Here is a 16,375-nt window from a genome sequence, read left to right as displayed (position 1 = left end):
CCATAGAACTAGAGGAAGTTTTTCCATCTCCTTTCTTTAACTTATAAGATATTTCACTATGTTTCTGATCTTTGACTAGGTTTGAAAAAATGTATAGATGCCCAATTGTAAACTAATTAAATACCTAGACATTGTCTCCAAAGTATATTGAAAAAGTACCAGTGATGTTAAAAAATAGAGTAAAAATTTGTTATGTGAATTTCACTTGAATAAATTAGAAATTTAAAAAAAGCCATAAATGGGATCCTACCTGATTTAACACAACCCATTAACTTTTTATTCAGGCTCTGTAAGATTTTGATATGCATGAAAACTATAGGGTGCTAAAGAAACCTTAGAGACCCTTAGAATTTGCTATTCAAAAAAACTTTTAATCAATCAAATTGATTCTGCTTTACTAAAGCTGTTCTTTAAAAAAGAATTGGTATATAAAATGACTTTTAACATACTTAGAAATCAGTCCTGTTAAATAGAAACTTTGAAGAATTATAATAGTACTATTTATAGCTGGCAGAAATAGATACTGAGCCGTTTTTCCTTGCTTAGAAGGTTAAATAACTCAAAAAAGTTAAATACACTGTGGTGTACCAGAAAAATAGGAGATTTTTTTTATTCTGGAAGTTAGGTATTCATGGAACTTATTATACCTTTTCCTTCTTTTGAGTGTGTGTGTGTGTGTGTGTGTGTGTGTGTGTGTGTGTGTGTGTGTGTGTGTGTGTGTGTGTGTGTGTGTGTGTGTGCAGCGCTTAACATACATATTATATCTACTATGTTACTCCAGGTCACTAATACAATAAAAATGGATCTGGAAGACAGATGTACTTGGAGAAGAAATCTGAGTTCAGATGGGTCACTGGCTCACTTACTCCATGGATGTATAAGCAAGTTGCTTAATTTTATCATGGTTTTCGTTTTAGAAACTGAAAACATTGTGCTAAATGTACTGAGTGATTGAGTGATCTCTGGTTTCTCCAGGTTCAAATGTACTTTGTTTTATGTAAGCTTTCTATTTCCAGGTAGGAAAAGTTCTAAGTGGTCCAGTACCTTAAGGACTACACCTTAGTAGCCAGTTTGAGGCAGTGTTATTTTTCTACTCTTTTTTTCCTTTCTCAACAAAGTAGATTATATGAATTCCTATATAACTTCTATATGAAAATGGAAATAAGCAGGAGTAATAGAAAAGATGAATATGATCAGAGTCCATTATAGACATTTCAGATAGAAGTTTCAGTTGTATAGGAATGCATATAATCTACTTGGTTGAGAGAGGAAAGTACATTTGAACCAATGCAACCTTTTTATACAATTGATACACACTAATAACAATAGAAACACTGTCTAGTTACATTAATACTGCAGAAACTAAAATAAACTTTAAGCCATATTAATTAAAAGTATAAAAGTGAGATACACCCAATCCAGCAACGTCTCACTTAAAATTTTCATATTCCTCTGCTTCCTTCTCCTCTCTTTCTTCCTTTCCATTTTCTCCTTCCTTTCTTCTTTCTATTCTGTCATTTCCCTTTTATTTAAATGTATCTTTGCAGTGTGGATTGTTTTTTTCTCCAACCAGCTACTAATATCTCTAATCTCTTCTGGTATACAAGTTCAAACATATAATCCAGTTACTTAGGAGATGGAGATCAGGAAATCATATTTGGAGTATTACTGCCTCCCCTTGTGGCCCCCCCCCAAATTGTAAGACAATTTTTGTGATGGTTGGTAGTGGTGGTTGGTAGTGGCATGGACTCATCATTTCAATGACATGGGGGAAGCACAAAAAGGATAATCACTGTATTGGGCAATCTGAGAATTAGTGGAAAAGTGCTTACACAGCAAGTTCAAGGCCCTCAATTCAAATCCTAATACTGGGGGGGGGGGGGGGGCTGCTAGGAAGGAAAGAATAAACATCTTCAGAATCTCTAATGGTGCTAAGAGGTCAGCAGTTCCTCCAGAGCAAGCTGTATGTCTGTGAGTATACTGTCAGTATCTCTTTGAATTATCTACCTGTTAGGGTGCCTGTCTGTCTCTTATGGCATTGACCTCAATTCTCTTTCTCTCTCCTGACTCCATTCTTTCCTGGTTTTCTCTGTCTTGCCAACTCCTTCTTCCTTCTTCCTTATTCTCTTTGATTGTTCAGTTGAGGCAGATCCCACAATTTAGGGATGGGAGTCTAATTTGAATCTTTGTAGATAGTAATTTTAACACAGATGCTATGTACCAAAGTTGAAATCCTGCTCTTTGGAAAATCAAGGTGTGAGGAAGAGGGAGACAAAAAATGGGGTGAAATTGGGAAGAACTTTTGTCCACATAGTTTTTCTTCATATCCAATAGACCTTCAACTTTCTTATTCTAGTATACTCCAGCTTTTAAAGAGTTCTAGCCCCCATATACTGTGTCCTTAAAAAGGAAACAGGAAAGACTTTAAAACTGTAGCTTTGTTGACCTAGTAGATATTCTTTTATGCAATCTGTTTCCTCTGAAATGATCGGTTTGCTCACTTTTACAAAGATCAGTATATGTATTAAAGAACCACTTGACGTTAGTGCCCATGTGCAGATGCCCTATCATGTAAGACAGCGCCTCATTCAGAAAACTCAAGACTGAGTAAAATAACATCTTGGCTCTCTGCTCCATTCACAACTGTTAATTTTACAGGGTTATGATTCAATCTCTGATCAGAGAGTTCCTGGCAGGGACAGCTGCTCCTGTGCCCCAGATTGTGCTGTGTGCATCCCAGTAGGAGTCATCACGAGCAGCAGGATGGCAGGAAAGTGGTGGTGCAGCAGAGAGAGAAGCAGTTGCAACATGGCACTGGGAGGAGGGAGCATGATGGGCCTCTCTCCTCGCTCATAATCACTCCTTTCTTCTTTGTAGGAATACATCGATGGCTAATTTTAGGAGGGGAGAGCCCTCTTGAATTTTACTGAAAAAAATGCCAATTCTCCTCTTACTTTCACATGAATCTTATAGTAAAAAAAAATTATCTGTCCTTTAGTATGCTGATGGAGCTGAGCAATGACAGGTCTGTGTGCTTGTCCAAAGAATGTCAAATGAGACTAGCTAATGATTGGCAGGATCTGGGTCACTGGGGCAGAGCTGGTATGACAGGTGGAAAACATACTGTATGTTGGCTGCTGTAGTTTACTTTCAAAATTGGAATGAAGGCCAAGGTCAAGCTCAAAGCCAGACAGGGATCAGGCATAAGGCAATGCTCAGTACACACACACACACACACACACACACACACACACACACACACACACACACACACACACACACACACACAATCATTAATTTAATATTTTGGGGAAAGTTTTGAGGGAAAAATACTGTTTTTTTCCGCAATATCTAGAACAAACAAGGTTCATAAATCAAGCACAAGCTAAAGGAAAGCTGAGGAAAAAATGGGAGACTCTCAGTGGTTAGAAGGGCAGCATGGTGAGCAACGGAACTGTGTAGAATTCTGTGTACTTTTTATACATGTTTTCCCATGACTATATCTTTTCTCCCCCTCCTCTGATTTAATTTCCAAGTGGGGAAAAAAGACCATTTGTAGCACCTTTAAGCCTATAGATATCATTAAAAGGTAAAACTTTTGTGATGATAATACAAAACTAGTTTGAATTTTAAATTGCTTTGGGAATAAGAATTTGTGACTTAGTGAAATGTTTTATTATTTTGATGAAACACTTCTCAGTTTCAAAATACTCTAATGACTATTTTCTGCATTCAAATTTTGAAAGTGGGATGTCTATTACTGCCATTTGATCACACATTGGAGAAAGTTAGACATCATTTTGTGACTAGCATTCTGAATTGTCATAGTCTTTACAAATCTCTCAGATTTATTCATGTTTTTACATAAAATCTTGATAAGATTTGTTGTATATACCATTACCATACTTATAACTTGAAAATATTAATTTCTTAGTCAAGCTTGAAAATGTGTGTGTGAGGTAGACTCTTGCATAGTGAATTTTAGTTAATTAATTAGCTAATTAATTAATCAATTTTTATGGTCCCATTACTGGGGCTTGACCTCAGGTCCTGGCCATTGTTCCTTAGGGTTTTTTTTGTGGGGGGTGGGTTTGGTGGTACTAGAGTTTGTTTTGGGGTTTTTTTGGGGGGGGTCCGGTCGTGGGGCTTGAACTCTGGGCCTGGGCGCTGTCCCTCAGCTCTTCAGCTCAAGGCTAGCACTCTACCACTTGAGCCACAGCGCCACTTCCGCCAATTTCTTTTTCTGCTTATGTGTTGCTGAGGAATCGAACCCAGGGCCTCAGGCATGCAAGGCAAGCGCTCTACCACTGAGCCACCTTCCCAGACCCTGGGAGGTGGGTTTGAAGATGGTATCCTACCATTTGAGCCTCACCTCACCTCAACTTCTGGCTGTTTTTAGTTATTAATTGATAAGACTTTTATGGACTTTCCTGCCCTGGTTGGCTTCAACCCTCAGTCCTCAGATTTCTGCCTTCTAAGTAGCAAGGATTACAGGCATGACCAAAGGTGCCGGGCTTGCATAATGTTTTCAAAAAACATAAAATTTTACAAACTCTCTGAAATCCCACAAACCCAAGTATTTTTCAGAACTCTTCGATTAAAACTTAGAGTGGTAGAGCACTAGCCTTGAGCTGAAGAGCTGAGGGAGAGTGCCCAGGCCCAGAGTTCAAGCCCCACAACCAAAAAACAAAAAAACAAAACCCAAAAAACTCAAAAAACAGAAAACAAAAAAACAGAGTGAATGTGATTTGAACTGTCATGACAAAGCTGGAAGTAAATGCTAATTGAAGTTTGGTAGTAGAGCAACCTTGAGCTGGGCAAAGTGGAAATACATAGAAAATAATGCCACAAATTCTGGAAGGACTTGAGAAGGTCCCACAGCCTTAACTTGAATTCCTAAAGCGCTGTGGAGCCCAAACTCCCAACTAGGGCGCCGGGTACATGACAAATTACATGGCTGTCCAATACGCAGCTCTGTCAAACAGCCCTTTGAGCTCTCCTTCTCTTGTCTTTTCCTCCACAAAGGTTGAAAAAAATGATGAGGACCAAAAGATTGAACAAGATGGCATCAAACCCGAAGACAAAGCTCATAAGGCCGCCACCAAAATCCAGGCTAGCTTCCGTGGACACATAACAAGGAAAAAGCTCAAAGGCGAGAAGAAGGGAGATGCTGCTGAGGCCGAAGCGAAGGAGAAGAAGGAAGACACCCCCGTGGCCGATGGCATGGAGAAGAAAGAGGGAGAAGGCACAGCCACCACTGATGGGGCCCCGGCCACCGGCTCCAAGCCCGATGACACCGGCAAGGCAGGAGACGCTGCTTCGGAGGAGAAGAAGGGCGAAGATGCTGCTCCCGAGCAGGTGGCCCTGCAGGATGCTGCGCCCGCCGAGGAGAAGAAGGCCGGCTCTGCGGAGACAGCAAGTGCCACTAAAGCTTCCACTGACAACTCGCCGTTCTCCAAGGCCGAAGATGCCCCAGCCCAGGAGGAGCCAAAACAAGCCGATGTGCCTGCTGCTGCCACCACCCCTGCTGCAGAGGAAGCTGCCGCCAAGGCGACAGCCCAGCCTCCAACGGAGACTGCGGAAAGCAGCCAAGCCGAAGAGAAGCTAGGTGAGCATCTCTGGTTGAGGGTGGGATCCAGGGAGTGAAGGGGTGTGTGTGTGGGGGGGGGAGGCAGAGGACCTGTCCTGCGGCTAAGAGGGAGACTAGACCCAGTCTAAACAAGGAGGGTCAGAACCGTTCAGGAGGAGGGAGGAGGAGGAGGAAGAGCAAGAGGAGTCTGGAAGCATGTTTTCTGGAAATCTGCGGAATTCTCTATCTCCAAGACTGGGAGAGCACTCAGCAAAGTCTGGGTAGCAGGCAGCCAGAAAGAGAGAGAGAGATGTATACCATGGTCTTTTAAAAATGTTTTTGCATGGGAAAGGTGATGTACAGAGGGGTTACAGTTACATAAGGCAGATACTGCGTACATTTCTTCTTGAACAGTGTTAACCCCTCCCTCATTTCCTCCCATTTTTTTTTTCCCCTCCCAAAGTTGTACAGTTCATTGCCAACCTGGTATCTAGTGAGTATCACTGATGAATTGGTTCATTCTTTTTTTTGGGGGGGGGGCGGGGGGGGTCCGGTCGTGGGGCCTGAACTCTGGGCCTGGGCGCTGTCCCTCAGCTCTTCAGCTCAAGGCTAGCGCTCTACCACTTGAGCCACAGCGCCACTTCCGGTTTTGTCTTCTTGCTTATGTGGTGCTGAGGAATGGAACCCAGGGCCTCAGGCATGCAAGGCAAGGGCTCTACCACTGAGCCACCTTCCCAGCCCGAATTGGTTCATTCTTTGCCCCACCATTTCTGTCATTTCTGTGCTTCCCTTTCCCCTCCCCAAATCAGATAAACTTACAGAACTTAAAAACAGAAACAAAAGGGGAAAAACAGAAAGAAGAAGAAGAAAAAAAGAACCGCGAAACATAAAATTAAAAAAAAAAACAAACTCTTGTTTCCATTTCCTGGAGTTCATGTTGATAAGCATCCTTTTATATGCTCATATGCACATAGCTACTGAGCCTTTGTGATTATAATGGTCAGTCTAGTCAAACTAGATAATCCTATTTAGGAGACAATATTGTGGGTGCTGATAGACTTAGTTGACATTACATGTATTTTCTGGATGTGATTATTTGGTTCTGGAAAAACTTGGTAAAAATCGAGACAACTCTTTATTGATCCAGATTATTAATGTGTGAATTGACAGTCCATACGGGTTTCTTTTTTAACCCATAATCTCAGAGCACTTTTTTCTCTCCCACAGTATGTTTCTGGGCATTCTACCGACCATCAACTGATGAGTCATGTGTGTTTGTGTGTGGATGCTCAGAAAATGCTAATAGTGATACTAATTGGGGTTAAACATAATTAGCAAAATAAGTGTTGATGTTGCCAAACACAAAAGGAAACTTTCCAAATACATAAATTATCATTTTATTACTGAAGACCACTCCTCGCTACATTCATAAATAATTGACAGTTGAGTACAAACAAGGTACTGGGTTCTCCAGTTTAGCGCTGTAACTTGAAAGTTGGAATGTCTTCACTATTGGTGTCCAAAGAGCTAATGAAGAATTAGAAAACATCCCCAGAGCAAAACAAGTCTACTAGATCATCACACTACACAATGATGAAATAGGCCAACTATCTCCAAAGTCTTTCTTTAGTCAAATATGAACCACAAACCCTTCTCTGTTGTCAGACTTTCCTTCACTGTAACAAATACTTGAGAAAAACAATATAAGAGAGGAAAGAATGCTTTGTTTGGAACATGGTTTCAGAGGCTTGAGCCATTATTTCAAGAGTTGGCTGACTCCACTGATGTGTGTCTGTCTGTGGTGAGGAAGAATGTCATGGGGCCAAGAGTGGTATGACGGAGCAAGTTGCTTACTTCATGGGAATCAAAACAGATTGAGATAGAGGCAGGAGAGAAAGAGAGAGAGAGAGAATCAAGGTTAAAAAATATTCTTGAAAGACCCCCCCAGATCCACTTTCTCCAAGTAGTCATATCTTCCAAAGTTATACCACAGTAGAACTTTATATTATATTAGTGTATTCAAATTTTGAATCAATCAGTGGGTTAAATCATTGATTAGCTCAATCCCTCATGATCTAACCATCTGTGAAAATGCCTTCCTGGGCACACCCAGACATGTCTGCTAATCTTCTAGGCATCTCTCATCTAGTAAAGCTGACAGTGTAGACAAACCATTGCACCTTCCAGCTCCAAAGATCCTTTGAGATTAAGGTGCCTCCATGCCAATTTAACAGGCTGCGTTTGCCTCTCTAAAGCCTTTTGGATTTACTTGGAAACGTGACCCAAAGTTCAAATACAGATTAGGCCACAGTGCAGCCTTAGGAGAGAATTTACTTCATGAGATTGATCTGGGAAATGTTTGGGCATTTGACCATGAGATTGAGAAAATAATCATTACATATTTCTTGATGATTGTTTCTTTAAATTCAGTGCTACAGGATGGAAGATGATTGCTCCTGATAATTAAGACCTAACAGGTCTGCTTTTTGTCACTTGGGAGAATCTGCATTAATTATAATTAGTATTACCTTATTTTCATACTCTAGCTCCAAATAAATCATACTTCTTTCTACCAGTCATTTAATCAAAATATTTATTTTAACTATATACCTGCCCCAGAGACCTAACCATGAAGTCAAGAAGATGGGAAGGTTTCCCCCCAAAGAAGGTAAGGTGTCTGATAAAGAATGGGGTGTTACTGTTTATTTGCTTAATAGAATTAACCATGTTAATTTCTTTTCTTCAGGTTTAAGGTTTTAGTATCAGATAAGATGTCTGAAAATCATCTTGCATGGCATTAATATATCATTCTATAAGTCTTGGACATCATGCTTTTAAAGATAGAAACATTTGACTTTGCTTGGACCATGTATTTTAAACTGAGGTTTCTAATGTTTTGAGTATAGGCACAGAGACGTGATTTTATGTATATATTTGTAATTTTGATTAATAAAAAGGACTTACCTTATACAAAGATATATACATATATATATGAAAATTCCTTTATGTTATTTTTCAAGTGATCACTGTTCTAAATAAACGATTAAAATATTTTAGATGGCAAGTGCTCAATAAATGTTAAATGTTGAGGCAATGAAAAATTTGACCATATTTAATTTACAGATTATAATTTTTCCACCCATTCACACATTTCTCTTCCAATTTTCCAATTCTGTTCATTTACTTGATTAAATATTTATCTTACCACTTAAGGTAAATTGAGATTGTATTCTTCCCTAAATTTTACAAATTCCAACTTAAAAGAAGTCTCAGCTAATGAGACTGCATAATGTACATCCAAGTATTATTGAAAGTGTAGACGAGATCTAACTTGAAGGTAATCAATCACCAAAGAGTTTATTTTACATTATCTCTTAGCTTTGAGTAGATATTGTCCTCTTGGTTAAATTCTGAAATGCTGCCTCTAGTTTGTCTCTGGACTGAGTTATCTGTCATCCTTGCTTGCTGAATGTGACAAGCACAAATTACTCAGTTGTGATGAATCTCCTGAAATCCCAGAAACTAAAGCTGACAAGGAAATCTATCACATCATATCAGGCCTCAGTTCCCAGCGGCTCTGTATCACATTTCTTCCAGCTCCCATTGGCTTTCATTCTAACGCAGGTTAATACAGCAATTTTTTGGATAAGGTTGTACTCTTTGGTGATGGATAAAAAACAAGGTTGATTTAGGATTCAGTGGCTTGCCTAGAGGGGCACAGAGAAACAAACTAAGAAGATACAGTACAGGTGGGGGCAAAATAAGTGAAAAGAGAAGGACTCCAAGAAAATGATTTCTGTCAGTAAGAACGTCAAAATTTTCAGATTAAATCACTTCTCTAATACTTATAGAGCCAGAAATTACTTATCAATTATAAGTTGGCTATTTTTAAATGACTATTCGGAGTTATGATTTTGTTATGATTGATGGGTGACATTTGCATTGAGACCTTTGATACTACTTCTTTTTTGAAAAAGTCCTTCAACTATATTTTCTCTTCCTGTTTTACCATTCTGCCTGTTGAGTGCTCAGAGTGTCTATAACCGAGGGATATCAGTGGGCTTCTGATGGCAGTTCCTTTTAAGGAAAAGGAATATTTGAAGCATCTGTAGTACACTGCACTTTCCATCCATGGGAGAAGAATTTCAAGCCCTTTTATGTGCTTGTTTGGAGACTCCTGGGAAGTGCATTTACTGGTCCTGGATAAAGGAGTTCTCTGCGCCAATATTCTCTTCTCCAACATTGCTATGAACTTTGCTCCTTAGGGGACTCCAGAAACCTGCTGCAGCTCTATTCCGTGATATAGTATTAACAAGGCCACCTATCTAAGTGTCTATCAAACAGGGGAGATGACTGGGTGGCTGGCACAGGTAGCTCACAGGTCAGTAAGAAGTATACCCCTGAGTCATCCTAGATGTTCTCTAAGTTAACCTTGAGTGCATTTAGTTATCCTCTAGTTACTCTTGTCTCATTATTGCTTTCAAATTGGAATCATCAATAATAATTTGGGAAGGAGAAAGTTTTCCATTTATGATTGTATTTTATCTTTTCTTCTTTCCCTCTGTTCCTTTCTTTTGTTCTGACATCCTTTCAAATCCTATTTATAGTCACATTCTTCTATGGATAAGGAAGATACAATCTTTTCATTTTAGGAAGTTCTCCTTTGGCAATAAGGGTGTGATGAAATTCAAGGAGTGGCATTTAAAATAGTCACATTCCCAATCTCAAATGTTAACTCTGGAATATGTCTATAAGCTAACAGACTTTGGAACAAAATATGAATGAGATTGTTTCAAATGGCAAACATATTTTTGACTCATTCTATAAAATAATTTTATAAAATGTGTATCTCAGTAGATAAACTATTGTCAAAAAGAATAAAAATATATGTGTAAGAAAGTGGAACACCAAGAATGTATTTCTAGATTTAGAGAAATTCTTTATATTCCCCCAGAACAAGTTTTTCTGAGTCCCAAGGGAACCATCTACTTTTTAACTCTCCAAAAGACAGATCTGCTTTCACCAAACTGTGTTTTAGATGTGAGATTTTCTAAGGATATTTACACTTATTTGGCAGGGTGCCTCAGAAGCGGTTTTGATTTGAAATGTGGTTTCAACCACTTCCCAAATTTATATACAACTCATAAAGAGTGAAAATTTGAGTTGTGAAAGTCCATAAATGCTGTTTATAAAACATGGCACCCCGTCAGACCCTCAGCAGTAGGCTGCTTAAATACCGTTGATTATTAAGCTTTTATGTAGCACTTTATATTGCTAGAGTAATCATTTTTATTGGCTTTTCCTGACAATTCAGTTGCATTTGGTAATATTTTCCTATTTTTACTTTGTGATGGTAGAGCAAATACATATTCTGCCCACAGACACATTTATTGATGAACAGAATGTCAAATTGATATACCACTAAATCTTTCACTTTAGCCAGAGGATTTTTACTTCTCTTAAATGCTAAGTTTTATCTAAATTTTGATATTTCTCTTTCTTATCAATTTCCAGTTACTTGCAGGAAAATACTAACCAGAGCATTCATAAGGCATTTTTATTTTTATTTAATTATTAATTAATTAATTAACTCTGGGCCTGGGCGCTGTCCCTCAGCTCTTCAGCACAAGGCTAGTGCTTTACCACTTGAGCCACAGTGCCACTTCTGGCTTTTTCTGCTTATATGTTGCTGAGAAATCGAACCCAGGGTGTCATGCATGCAAGGCAAGCATCCTACCACTCAGCCACCTTCTGATCCCTTAAAAGGCATTTTCTATCCTATGCCATCTATGTAAGATATGTAGGAAAAAGAGTGTTGAATGGGAATAAGGAGACTTGAGCTCGTATAGTCTCCATATTCCTGTCAACTAGCTATGAGATCTTAGACAATTTATTCATGTTCTGGATTTCAGTGGTCTCACCTTTAAAATGATCTCAGTTTGTTTTTTATTTTTTTAAGGATTAAAATTGAAAAGTCAGTTTAATAAGTAGGTATTTATGAAGTGGCAGCCCCCGTGCCAAGGGCTTTGTGCCATTTTCTATTACCTCTCTTTCCTCTATTTTATCCCAGATCAAACATCACAGCCATTCTGTGGCATAAATAGGGTAATTCCCCTTTAACCCTCTGGCAGATGAGGAAGCTGAGGTTTAGAGATTAAGGCACTTAATCACTGTCAGTGGCTAGCAAGATTTGAACTGCAAGCCACACTCCACTCAGAGAGGCTGACTGCAGAGGTCACATGCCAAACCCTGACACCAGACAAATTCTATTCTAGAAGAAACAAGGAAATTCATGTTTTCTAGGGAACGTGATATCATGTTTTAATCTAAGATGTTTCTCTCTTTTATAGAGTTGAGTACTCCAGACTCCTGCCTGGGAATTATTAGTGATAATACTTATAGATGGTCATCCAGTAACTTATCAAGATCCATGATCATAATTTTCTCACAGTTCCATCCACACTGACATAGAAGGAATATTAAATTAGATCTAATCCTCAGGTCCTCATTTCAAAAATACTTGGAGCACTCTTTTTATTGGACTTAGGAGAGCTATAAAGATCAGTTGAAATTGATTATTCTTTCTTTCCTTTCTTTTGGTTGTACTTGGGCTTGAAATTAGGACCTAAAAATTACTAGGATTGCTACAAACCGTACCTCAAGTACTTTTTTTTGCACTGATTAATTTGAGACAGGGTCTTGATTAATTTGAGATGGACCCTGTTGCTACTTGGACAATTCAGTGATTGAAATCATAATTCAGAAGCAATGATTTAAAAATCAACCCTTAGTGCTAAATGTAACTTCCTGATCTGTGTTGAATGTTGAATTTCCTCCATCCGTATCAATGATTAGAGAGGAGGCAGTCAGTAAGTATTTGAATTATATTACATGGTATAGAAAATCTTACATTGACCCAGGAGACTAGATTCTAACCTTAAAATATTAGGCAGATAAATTCCTTAGCTTCTTGGAGAGTGAGCTTATCCTTTCATAAAACAAAAATATTGGCCACAGGATCAACGAAGTACCACTCTTTCTAAAATAGCCTGACAATAGCCATGTTAATGACAAAGTACTATTATATATACAGATTCTAAATAACCAAAGGAGGCAGACACTTGCTCAAACAAAAATCTGTGGTGTCACCAACTTTCTGCTAATGTGGAAGCCAATCACAGAAGGTCCCTGTTACTCAGGGCCACAAGTCTTCCCTGTGGGTTGCCAGAATTTAAACCATTAAGGGCTTCACAAACCAAGGTGAGCATTTTGCATGGTGTCAAGAAACATATTGAGAACTAGAGGAAAGCAAGGCTGCTCCCTTCTGAAAGCAGGTGATTAATTTCATTGCAGCCCCATGGGTGACCTGTAGGTGACTCTTGGCAGAGTGTGACAGCTATACCCAGGGAAGGAAGGCTCTGCCAGGTTCCTTGGCTCCTTTCCCTCATCTGACAAATTTAAGTAATCTTCATAAGGTGTCTAAGAGTCCACCAGACCTGCTGCTTCACTATAGGATGAATTGTCCATGCCTTCCCAGGCCAGCAGTGCTGGGACAGAGACCAGAAAACAGGCTTCCCCCCACCTATTGCCTGTTCTGCTTTCCTGCCTAATACCAACACTAGGTTCACAGCTTGAGAATCATTCAGATATAAATTATTGAAGGGGGTCAGCTGTAGAGAAGAACAAATTTTTCCACACACCCAAATGGGCACTGGAAGTGATACTCATGTATCTGGCATGAAGACAGAAAGAAATAAAACTATCTTAATTTGAAGGGCTAAGAAAGGAAGCATTTATCATTGTGGTTGCAGCATTCTCTCCATTGGTACAATGTTTTTGTTTTGTTTTGTTTTTCCAGTTGCAGGGCTTGAACTCAGGGCCTGAGCACTGTCTCTGTGCTCTTTTGCTCAAGGATAATGCTGCTGCCACTTTGAGCCATAGTGCCACTTCTGGTTTTTGAGTAGTTAATATCAGATAAGAGTCTCAAGAACATTTCTGCCTGGGCTGACTTTGAATCATGACCCTCAGATCTCAACATCCCAAGTAGCTAGGATTATAGGCATGAGTCATTGGTGCTCAGCTCAGTGGCATTTTTTTTTAAGCAGCAGCCATGGTCTATCTTTGTTTTCTTTCTTCTTCTTCCTCCATCATACTCATGGTTTTACTATAGGAGAATCTGACCACTTGGAAAGATACTTCATCCTTCTTCCCTCCCTCCCTTTCTCCTCCCCTTCCTCTGTCTCCCCCTCTTTCTCTCTCTCTTTCTCCCTCCCTCTCTTTTGCCTCTCCCTTCATTTCTACTGTCTTCCTTTTCCTTCCTTTTTCTTTATTTTTGCTAGTTTTAAAAAAAGGAGATCACAAATGGTAAAAAGGGAAACACAACTTTGCTACTTTCTGTAAATTGACATGTTTTTTAATCTCATAGACAAGTAGATCATTCATATGACTGCATTTATATTTTATTGATTGTGGTCTGATTAATCTGGGACTTACATGACATGTTTATCACATCAAAAGTCTTCTCCATTGAATTCCTTTGAAATACAAGTTAGGATGATGTGTTACAAAATTTTGAGGTTTAGTAAATATATTTCTTTTCCTTACTCTTGTTGTGCTTTTATTTTAGGTGTGTCCAATTTTCCTTGAGATGCATGATGGTCTCAAATGAGCATATGCTATTATGTCAAAAAAGAAACTTAGAAAGACAAGATTATTCATGATAATCTTATCTGCTATCTGCAGAGACATACTGGTAAACTGGCTTTTCAAAACACAAGACCAAATTTACAAAGCTCCTAATTGTAAAGTTTGCCCATTTCTAAGGGATAAATATTCCCATTATGGTTGATTTCAGGATACTAAAGTGTGGTAATGAGCAAACATTTGGGGATCGACTTAACCACTGTCTCTTAGTAGATAATGTGAGCCAGCTATACCATATTGCAATTCAATATATTTTAATAATTTAATTAATTTTACTTTGAATATCTCAAAAATACTAAAGCAGTAATTATCCACTTCCAAATAATGTTTCAGTATAGTAACACATAGATAACGGCATATCAATTATGTACAAATTTCTGTGATGCCATGAAAATGAATTTTAATGTTTAGAAAGATTTCTGATGATCATTGTATATGTATGAACATGGTTAAAGGAACAGGTAAAATTTAAATTAGAAAAATAATTGCTTTGGAGGGAATGGATACATTGTCCTCAAAAGTGTGATCTGAGCTGTATCTTTTGAATTAATCAAAAGCTTTTTTATCTTCTCAGAGATGAATTTCAGGGTTGAGATTGAATTGCATTGATTGCTGGCTTCTCTAACCTATAATGAAGAGTGAACTTCCTCCTTTCCTCAATACTAATTTTAGTGTGAGGAGGAACATTGTAAAATAATGTATTCACAAAGGATCAGATAAGATTCATGAATAATTATTGAAGGCAGAAGTGTTTCCAATTGTTAGCCTAGCACCTAGACTGAGTTTAAGATATGTGTACTAAGCCCCAAAACAGAGCTGCTGTGGTAGAAGCTGGTATGGGAATGTAGTTGCCTGGATGTGCACAGGGCCTCTTTTCAGTGTCCTGTGAATCTCCCCTCCATGGATCATCCTTGAGCTTGAAAGTGTATTTTGAAGAAGAGAGATTCAAGAAATCTCTTTGCTATTATCTGTCTACCTGTGTCAGAGAAAGGGTCAATGTCAATCAATCCTATTTAACATAAGCTAATTATCACAGTGTGTATGGATAATAGCAGCCATGCTGATTATACAAGATTATATATATATAATATTATATATAATATAATCAATATATATACATTCATTGACTAGTCAGATAGGATTGGTCTTCTGAGTCACCTCTAAAGATTATATTAGGTAATATGATAATGTTCTATTTTATTTTAATTCTAGCAATATTAAAACCATGAAATACTTATTTTCTAGATTGTATTTTACAAGTAATATATCTAAGGACAGTTTACTTTCTCCAACCTTATTGTTAGATCCTAAATTAGTGAATTTTGTATCGTGTTGCTGGAGCCTGAGAGTTTTATGGAGTAGCCCCTTCAAAGTGGCTTTGGGAAATGTAATTATTTTGGTAAGACTAGATTGGCAAGAGATCTGAGTTTTCCATCATCTTACAAGCTATCTCCTTTACCACCTACAAACTATTTATGAATCTTGGTAAACTGAAGTTATAACCAGTAATAATTTGAAATGACCATTTAAAACTTAAGAACATTTTCAAAAGATCTTGAAATTTGGAAAGCTGGCACATTCAAAACTAATCTTTTCCATGTAGGCATCTATTTTGTACTTAGCTTGAATTGTTTATATTCCAAACAGATGATCTCCCCATATCTAGTAGAGAAGCTGTTCAGATTCTAAAATTTTACTTATAGTGAAAAATCATAAACAATGGGAATTTAAATGACTCACCTAGGGTTATGAACCGATGCTAAATAAAAGTACTACAGCCATGACCAATGGGTCTTTAAGGAAAAGAAACAGACAAATGATGCAATAATATTTTTTTCAAACATACTCTGGTTTGCAACACAATGAAATAAGCAAAGCTTTCTTTCTGATGAGATACTAAAGAATTCTGTGTAATTTAGAAATATACACAAACCTAAGATTTCTAGAAGTTTAACAACAAAATAAGTCTCTAAAAACAAACTATATATATGTATATACATACTATACACAGACACAGACACACACACACACAGACACACACACACACACACACACACACACACAGACACACACACACATACACACACATATATATATATCACC

General features: G+C 38.1%; 1 protein-coding gene across 2 annotated transcripts in view; it reads left to right on the top strand.

Moving 5' to 3' along the window:
- Positions 1-16,375, top strand: part of Gap43 (growth associated protein 43) — a 113,312-nt gene that overhangs the window by 64,345 nt on the left and 32,592 nt on the right. For both annotated transcript variants that reach the window (XM_070030170.1, XM_070030171.1), the window contains exon 2: positions 5,026-5,608. In XM_070030170.1, coding sequence (XP_069886271.1) covers positions 5,026-5,608 — 583 coding nt within the window. The remainder of the gene's footprint in view (positions 1-5,025; positions 5,609-16,375) is intronic.

The sequence above is a fragment of the Dipodomys merriami genome, unplaced genomic scaffold, assembly GCF_024711535.1.
Source record: "Dipodomys merriami isolate MVZ:Mamm:240054 unplaced genomic scaffold, mDipMer1.0.p SCAF_2, whole genome shotgun sequence".
In the NCBI taxonomy this organism is placed as follows: domain Eukaryota; kingdom Metazoa; phylum Chordata; class Mammalia; order Rodentia; family Heteromyidae; genus Dipodomys; species Dipodomys merriami.
Note: the sequence above shows the minus strand (reverse complement) of the source record. Positions and strands in the feature narration are given on the sequence as shown.